This window comes from Eurosta solidaginis, chromosome 2, assembly GCF_040869045.1.
Source record: "Eurosta solidaginis isolate ZX-2024a chromosome 2, ASM4086904v1, whole genome shotgun sequence".
In the NCBI taxonomy this organism is placed as follows: Eukaryota; Metazoa; Arthropoda; class Insecta; order Diptera; family Tephritidae; genus Eurosta; species Eurosta solidaginis.
Window position 1 is genome coordinate 27150004 of NC_090320.1, and position 9409 is coordinate 27159412.

At 36.4% G+C, this 9409-nt stretch overlaps 1 protein-coding gene across 1 annotated transcript; it reads left to right on the forward strand.

Annotated features, from left to right (window-relative positions):
* Positions 1-4466: 4466 nt before the first annotated feature.
* On the forward strand, positions 4467-9060 carry LOC137242033 (phospholipase A1 VesT1.02-like). The gene is made up of 2 exons (XM_067769394.1): positions 4467-4621; positions 7981-9060. The coding sequence occupies exons 1-2, from the start codon at positions 4582-4584 to the stop codon at positions 8955-8957; spliced, it is 1017 nt and encodes a 338-aa protein (XP_067625495.1). The 5' UTR covers positions 4467-4581; the 3' UTR covers positions 8958-9060.
* Positions 9061-9409: the final 349 nt, after the last annotated feature.

The window sequence follows — 9409 nt, forward strand, 5'->3', positions numbered from 1 at the left end:
GTCACCTTGCATAGATTCGCTCTCGAACATTTCCTTCCGACAAAAATCGCATCTATGTACCTGTTAAGATTAGAGTATATCGTCACTTATTACCCTTGAGGCCCCCAATCCACAGTCGTCTGTCTTAAATGGAGTTGGTGGCCAAAAATACTTCCGGTAGAGATATCAACGTGAAACTCTGGTCACGGCTTTACAAATATTTGAGAATTATTTTTTCAATAAAATTGGTGCGGGTGATACCTTCATACCGACCCACAACCAACCACTTTCACCGCATGCATACAAAAAGTAAGTAGATGTGGGGGCAAAAGGGGTAAGATGTTTCTATCGCAAATACAATGTTTAATAGGATTAAATAAAGAAATTAAAGTTATTAAAAGATCTTGCATATATAACAATAACAAAACAACAAACACACACAAAGTTTTACATTTGCATATCACCGACTGGAAAAAATAATGTCGTATGTTACATGTGAGCACATATAACATACGATAATAATTTATCAGGGTGACGCTATCAGAAAACTGTCGCAAAACATAGTTAGGGGCAGAAAGTGGCAGCTGATATCAACACTTTAGAATCTTAAAATTATGACTAATAATAAGATAGTACCTGGGCGACCGAGCTTTGCTCGGCAACGTTTCGTTGTGCTGGCAACGTTTCTCGAGTATCTCCATGCGCCGAATTATTAATTTCAAACATTTTTTTAGTTATACACTTTACATTCCGAAAACTTGTAAATTTCACGAATGACAACTATCAGTTAGTTTAGCTAAATGTCAGCTTACTTCCCTAAGCGCCATCTGTTGGTAAGTAGTCAAATGGTTAGATGTCGTTTTCAAATTTAACATATGCCTCCAGTGTTCAACGGTAGCAAATTACCATGGTGAGATATCTTTGTGCTATGGTGAGAAATCTTTCTAATAGTAATCTGTGAGAAATTGCAATTATTCATTTCATATTTGCCAAAAATATGCATTTAAATATATTTTGCTAGAATTTGCCACGGTGCCTTGATATTGCATTTCAATTTTATTAGCGTGTGTAAAATTAAGAAAATTAAGTCGAATCATGTGTAAGATTTTTAACTTTAATGTTCCCATTTAAAGCTTTAATAGAATATGAGTAAGTAGAGTACTATTTCGTTTAACTACCCCAACCCTAAATGGCAACTCTACTCGAAAATGTCTCTATTGTAATGCGGAGTGAAATATCTTTCGTTTGATACCCATATCGCCATATCTTATGCAATTTTTTTATACTCAGTTGAGCAGAGCTCACATAACGGTTGGTTGTACAGGCATAAAGGAATAGAGATAGATATAGACTTCCATATATCAAAATCATCAGTATCGAAAAAAAAATTGATTGAGCCATATCCGTCCGTCCGTCCGTCCGTCTGTCCGTTAACACGATAACTTGAGTAAATTTTGAGGTATCTTGATGAAATTTGGTATGTAAGTTCCTGGGCACTCATCTCAGATCGCTATTTAAAATGAACGATATCGGACTATAACCACGCCCACTTTTTCGATATCGAAAATTTCGAAAAATCGAAAAAGTACGATAATTCATTACCAAAGATGGATAAAGCGATGAAACTTGCTAGGTGAGTTGAACTTATGGCGCAGAATAGAAAATTAGTAAAGTTTTGGACAATGGGCGTGACACCGCCCACTTTTAAAAGAAAGTAATTTAGAAGTTTTGCAAGCTGTAATTTGGCAGTCGTTGAAGATATCATGATGAAATTTGGCAGGAACATTACTCCTATTACTATATGTATGCATAATAAAAATTAGCAAAATCGGAGAACGACCACGCCCACTTTACAAAAAAAAATTTTTTTTAAAGTCAAATTAAAAAAAAAAGTTAATATCTTTACAGTATATAAGTAATTTATGTTAAAATTCAACTACAGTAATTATATGGTGCAAGAAAATACAAAAATAAAAGAAAATTTCAAAATGGGGGTGGCTCCGCCCTTTTTCATTTAATTTGTCTAGAATACTTTTAATGCCATAAGTCGAACAAAAATTTACCAATCCTTCTGAAATTTGGTAGGGGCATAGACTCTATGACGGTAACTATTTTCTGTGAAAATGGGCGAAATCGGTTCAAGCCACGCCCAGTTTTTTACACAGTCGTCCGTCTGTCCTTCCCCTCGGCCGTTAACACGATAACTTGAGCAAAAACCGATATACATATCTTTAGTAAACTTAGTCCACGTAAACACATGGTAATTTGATTAGTTTATTGACGCAAAAAATAACTTTAGAAAAAACTTTGTAAAATGGGTGTGACACCTACCATATTAAGTAGAAGAAAATGAAAAAGTTCTGTAAGGCGAAATCAAAAGCCCTTGGAATCTCGGCAGGGATACTGTTCGTGGTATTACATATACAAATAAATTAGCGGTACCCGACAGATGATGTTCTGGGTCACCCTGGTCCACATTTTGATCGATATCTCGAAAACGCCTTCACATATACAACTACCATCACCCCTTTTAAAACCCTCATTAATACCTTTAATTTGATACCCATATCGTACAAACACATTCTAGAGTCACCCCTGGTCCACATTTATGGCGATATCTCGAAAAGGCGTCCACCCATAGAACTAAGGCCCACTCCCTTTTAAAATACTCATTAACACTTTTCATTTGATACCCATATCGTACAAACACATTCTAGAGTCACCCTTGGTCCACCTTTATGGCGAAGTCTCGAAACGGGGTCCACCTATGGAACTAAGGATCACTCCCTTTTAAAATACTCATTAACACCTTTCATTTGATACCCATATCGTATAAACACATTCTAGAGTCACCCCTGGTCCACCTTTATGGCAATATCTCGAAAAGCCGTCCACCTATAGAACTAAGGCCCACTCCCTTTTGAAATACTCATTAACACCTTTCATTTGATACCCATATCGAACAAATAAATTCTAGAGTCACCCCTGGTCCATCTTTATGGCGATATCTCGAAAACGCTTCCACCTATGGAACTAAGGCCCACTCCCTTTTAAAATACTCATTACCACCTTTCATTTGATGCCCATAACGTACAAACATTCTAGAGTCACCCCTGGTCCACCTTTCGAACTATGGCCCACTCCCTTTTAAAATACTTTTTAATACCTTCCATTTGATATCCATGTCATACAAACACATTCCAGGGTTACCCTAGGTTCACTTTCCTACATGGCGATTTTCCCTCTTTTTGTCTCCAAAGCTCTCAACTGAGTATGTAATGTTCGGTTACACCCGAACTTAGGCTTCCTTACTTGTTTTAATTTCGAATAGGTGGCGATCCTACTCAAAAATGTCCCTGCTGAAATGCGGAGTGAAATAACTTTGATACCCATATCGGCATATCTCATGCAATTTTTTTTAAATTTCGAATAGGTGGCAACCCTATTCAAAAATGTCCCTATTGTAATGCGGAGTGAAATACCTTTCGTTTGCTACCCATATCGGCATATCTCAAGCAATTTTTTTTTAATTTCGAATAGGTGACAAGCCTAAATGGCAACCCTAACCAAAAATGTCCCTATTGTAATGCGGAGTGAAATTCCTTTCGCTTGATACCCATATCGGCATATCTCATGCAATTTTTTTTTAATTTCGATTAGGTGGCAATCTTGTGAAACGTTCTGAGTGGCAACACCTGGGTAGAAAGTCTTAGAAGGTGATACATTATATCTTTGCCAAATTTCATTTAGATCGGTTGAGCCGTTCCCGAGATCGTTCGGCTATACAAATATACAAGAATTGCTCGTCTTAACGTGAGGATCGGTGAGGAACCCAACTAAAGTTATAGCTGAAATTGAAATATTTGTGCAAATAAACACTAATAAAGGCACTGGTGAAATTTGAAATAACAAAAAAAAACAACAACAAGCTAAAGACACTAAAATTATTTCAAAATGAAGTAAATACCTTTGACTTCAATATTCATTTTTATTTATTTCAATAAAATTCTATTTTATGTATTTTTAAATAACTTAAACTTGCACTTTATTTTTTACTTGCTCACACTGCCAACTAATATCATAACCTCACTTTTGAAGCTGTTCTTAAAGAGTGCAGTTCGAATACAACAAAAACAAATATACCTAAAAGGCTGTTCTAATAAGATATACTAAGGACACATTTGGTGACAAACTTATCAATTTGATTTTTTAATTTTTGGCCTATGGAACCGACCACTGTGCAATCGGATGATGTTGAATGAATTAATGACCTATAGACCAATTTATTAAATCGAATGTTTCTATGAGTTTTACGACCATTCGCTGATATCTCAACGATCAAAGTTGCGTTAATGTATGATAAGAAAGTAATGGTATATTGATTTTAAGTAACAGCCGGATTAGCGGTTTATTTATTTTACTGAGATATCTTATCAAACATTGATCACGTATTATAGAAAAATATATTGCATGGCTCAAAGACACACGGGTCCGTTAAAAGAAAAAAAATTATTAACTGGGTTATTGCATTTTTCTTGTATAAAAATCATCGAAATTTACAAACGGATTGTATTGGTAATTGCCAATTTGATTAACACAGTCATGAAAGTGGTGCTCAGATTGCTAATTGTGGTTGCTACAGGTATGCATAATTTAGTAATTAGATTACAATTACTAATTACATGGAATAGTGAAAAGTAATGAGCTGCTGCAAATGTATTGTTTATATTTTTTCATTCAACAAATTTCAGAAAAAAAAATTATTTAAATTGCATTACAAGTAATTTAATATTGCAAGTGAAGTGCAACCCATTGATTTCTTAGCCGAATTGTTGAAAATTTTGTTGTTGTTGTTGTAGCGATAAAGACACTTCCCGAAGATCCGGTACGTTCCGGTAACAAGCACTAGCCCAACCATCTCGGGAACGATTTGGTTGAAAATTTTGTCTCTCTAGTCTATGTAAAGACCTTACGGTCTTTGAAAACAGCATTAGTTTAAAATATATTACAATAAATAAAACAAAAACGGAATCATTTGCTTTGCAGTACAAAAATGAAAAAATAATAATAAGGAATTATAAATGTAATGTAATTGTAATGCAAAGTCTGTGCATCTCTTATGTAACAGAATTGTATTTTTGTGCCCGTTTCAAAGTGCTCGAATGCAGTTGTAATGTAATGGTAATGTTACTGTAATGTAGCTGTAATGCAATTGTAATGTTCATAATCTATACATAGCCTCACGGAAAAAATTTACAAAAGATTTAGAGTCTAAAAATATAGCCATCGGTGCTTTTATTGAAAACTACTTTGATTGGCATATATATAAGCGTAATGATCATTACCTGGCTGATGTACATTAGACTGGGTTGGTCCCCATACAAAAAAAAAAAAAGTTGGTAATGTCCGCCCCTAAATTTGAAGATTATGTTGAGAGGGTTTCGGAATAATTTTTTTAATTTTTTTTGATCCTTCGAAATACAACCGAAAATGTGTTTTCGTTGTAACTTGGTTATTTGACGTCCGATTTTTAAAATTGATATGTCATTATTTTGGCCTTGAGAAGCTTCACATTTCCGCTTAATGTCCTTTTAAGCTATGAAGTCGTTTTCACATGATTAGGTCAGCTAACAAAATTTTTTTCCTTGCCAAACGAAAGTACTTAAAAATTCAAGAAAATTTTGCTTTGAAACCATATTACTAAAATAATAAACAAAGAAGTTATAGCACTTTCAATATTTATTGCAACTGTTATTTTACCTGATTCTTATTATAATTTTGTTAGCTGACCTAATCATGTGAAAACGACTTCATAGCTTAAAAGGACATTAAACTGAAATGTGAAGCTTCTCAAAGCCAAAATAATGACATATCAATTTTAAAAATCGGACGTCAAATAACCAAGTTATAACCAAAAAACTTTTTCGGCTGTATTTCGAAGGATCAAAAAAATTAAAAAAAATTTTTCCGAAACCCTCTAAACATAATCTTCAAATTTAGGGGCGCACACTGGCAACTTTTTTTTTTTCGACCCAGTCTAATGTACATACTAAAGAGGAGAAAAATCAGTCTTGAGCTAGAAGGGACAACTGAGTGAACTGTGGCCAGTAGGAGATGCCCTCAAGGGGGTGTATTATCTCCTCTCTTGTGGACCCCAGCAATAAATGATCCCCTTCAATTACTGAAATCCAATGGATTTGACACACTTGGATATACAGATGACTTAGTAAATTGCATCACACGGATGCACGAGGAAACAATATCCAATCGCATGCAACAAGCCCTGTGCATTATAGAAATAAAACTCTTAATGTTAGAACCATGCCTGGGTGGTACCAAAGTCCGATTTTCAGTGATAGCAAAATACCTAGGGGTTACGTGGGATAGAACACGCACATGGAATGCTCATCTAAATGCTACATTAAACAACGCAACAAGCGCTTTCTTCGCCTGCACTTCCTTATTCTAGTAGAGAAAGAGGCAACATTTGCTGCACTAAGGCTTCAAAATATCTCTGAGCTTAAGAGCGGAAACACGACAGGCCATATGAAAGTAATGGGAAAATTCATAGGAAATCCCGTATTACAACTACGTGATGCAATGGCCCTAACGCTCAGAGTCTCACGGAATTTTGAGATGTCTATTTTGGACAGAACCCTTTAGGAAATAGGGAATACATATACTGATCTTGACTCAGAGGTCTGGTTCATGGATGGATCATAATTCGATGTGGGAAATACAGAAGCAGGCGTCTATAGGGCAAACTTCAAGAAATCGATCCATTTGGTATGCTACCCCACCTGTTTTCAGACAGAAATCAATGCAATAGAAGTTTCCGATAGAGAATGTCTGCGAAGAGGCTTATCCTCAAGGAGTATCCGTATTATGTGACGACAGCCAGCCAGCCTTACATGCTTTGCATTCTTACACAATTACTTATAGGCTAGTGAATGAATGCATTGGAGTCCTAAATGATCTGGGAGTGAAGGGATATGAAGGTAATAAGCAAGCAGACAGCAGGGTGCTTAGCAGGATGGTATGCACTACGGAAACCAGAATTAACTGCGAAACAAAACAGTTCAGAAGACTGGATATATTGCTCCGTTTCAAAAGCAGGCCAAATTGTTTATACTACCAGCGCGAGAGGGTTCAGCAAAACTCATTTATATAAGCAAAGAGGATCTACGGACTCTCACCGGGTTACGTTATCACCTAAGTAAGTTAAATCTATACGATACACAAATCTCTCGCTTTTATGAGCTAGAGGATGAAACACCGGTTCGCATTCTCTTCGAATGTATCGCTCTGGCAAGTCACCTAGGTGGCGTGACTCTTAGTCCCTTAGTGGTATGGCGTAAAAAGCCTGAAGAGGTATTAAATTCATTAGAAGCCTCCACATACAGTAATAGACTCAAAGGTCAAGCAAAATAGATATTGTGACGAATATTCACATCACTAAGTGATACTAGCATCTCTAATCCGATACTAAGAAGCCACTTGTATGTGCGTAAACAAATCAATCATCATTTACACATGTACATACAAGGCAGCAGAGAGATACTCACCATCAGCCGAAGTAGTACTCACATATACACACGCATATGGCTATGGGAGAGACTATAACCTACAAATATAAATGTACGTAGATGGCTGGTAGCCAAGCATGAAGTTCGCGAAGTTACTAGGCCTTAGGAGAAATGGGTGAACGGGGCAACAGAGAGTATAAAAGCAGCTAAAGCAGAGTAGTCAGTAAGCAGTTTGATTTAAAATACAATTAGTTGTGAAGTAAGAGTTATTGTGAAGTACTCTCACAGTAGTCTAGTAAAGACCATTTTGCATTATTGAATATTGAAGTTATTTATTCAACAGATTAGCGATTCGAACGTTAGAAGAAGGGTTGGAATAAGCGGAATCTCTCTAAATTCGTTACAATATAAATAAAAGTCGCACTGCAAAATAAAATTTAAACATAAATTTAATTTTTTTTCATTTTTTTTATAGCTATGGCCATGCCAGCTGTGCCGGAAAGAATATCGGGTGAAGGTGGTTGGTATGTACCACAATTGGATGGCACCATGGCATGGGTGACCTCAGCTGAAGCTGAGCAAATGTCAAAACAAGTGATGGGACGTGCTGCTACCACAGTACATTTCCATTTATACACCAACGAAAATCCAACCACGCCAAATATGATTATTAATGGAGACGATGCATCCTTAACCGCATCCAATTTCAACAAAAATAACCCCACACGAATTGTTATTCATGGTTGGCAATCGGATGGCGACTCCGATATGATGAATTTGATACGTAATGCTTATTTGTCACGAGGTGATTATAATGTGTTCTGCGTAGACTGGAGTGACAAGGCTTTATCACTAAATTATGCTGCTTCCAAATTGCGGGTCACAGGTGTGGGTAAACAAGTTGCCAATCTCATAGATTTCCTATACAAAGATGGTGGTATGAGCTACGACACTTTACATTTGATTGGTCATAGCTTGGGTGCTCATATTGCTGGTCACGCCGGCAAGAATGTTTTGCACGGTCAAATTAATCAAATTGTTGGTTTGGATCCCGCTTTACCTTTGTTTAGTTATGAGACACCATCGGAACGTTTAAATCAAAATGATGCCTACTATGTTGAGACAATTCACACTTCTGGTGGTCTTTTGGGTTTTGCACAACCTATTGGTAAGAGTGCTTTCTATCCTAATGGTGGTAGGAGTCAGCCAGGTTGCGGTATCGATATTGCCGGTTCATGCGCTCATAAACGTGCGTATATCTACTTCGCTGAGGCAATTGCAAATAATAATTATCCATCGATGAAGTGTAGCAATTGGGAGAAGGCTATTCAAAAGTCTTGTGGTAAAACTTATTCAACAGTTCGCATGGCCTCTGCGCGAAACTTTGTAAGCGCTAATGGCGATTTTTATGTGCCAGTCAATAAGAAGGCTCCTTTCGGTAAGGGTCTTTAATTTCATTACAAAAAGGGCGCTAAGCTTACAAGATTTCATAGTTTATTATTTTTTTTTTTTTTTGTAAAAGCATTTTAATAATAAAATAATTAGTTTTTATATATATATTTTTGATTTGCTTTGTTGATTTTCCGAAAGAGTGGGTAGCGCAACCAAAATGAGGCTTTGAGATAGCAACAATTTTCACCTGGCGAACTTTCCGATCCTCATTTTGCAATTGCGGTATCTTCATGAGTGAAGGATACCACTGAAGATTGTACAACACCGAAACCAAATTTGACAAGGAATGACGGAAATCAGTTTAAATATTAAAACATCAGTAAAAAGGCGTACCACACATCGAAAATGTGACAGCCATACAGGGATGCGCTAAAAGAGAGGCAGTGAGGCTACCTTTGGTTTTCGCGACGCTATTCTTCCTATCACATCCTCCTTAACTTCGTTAACTTTTG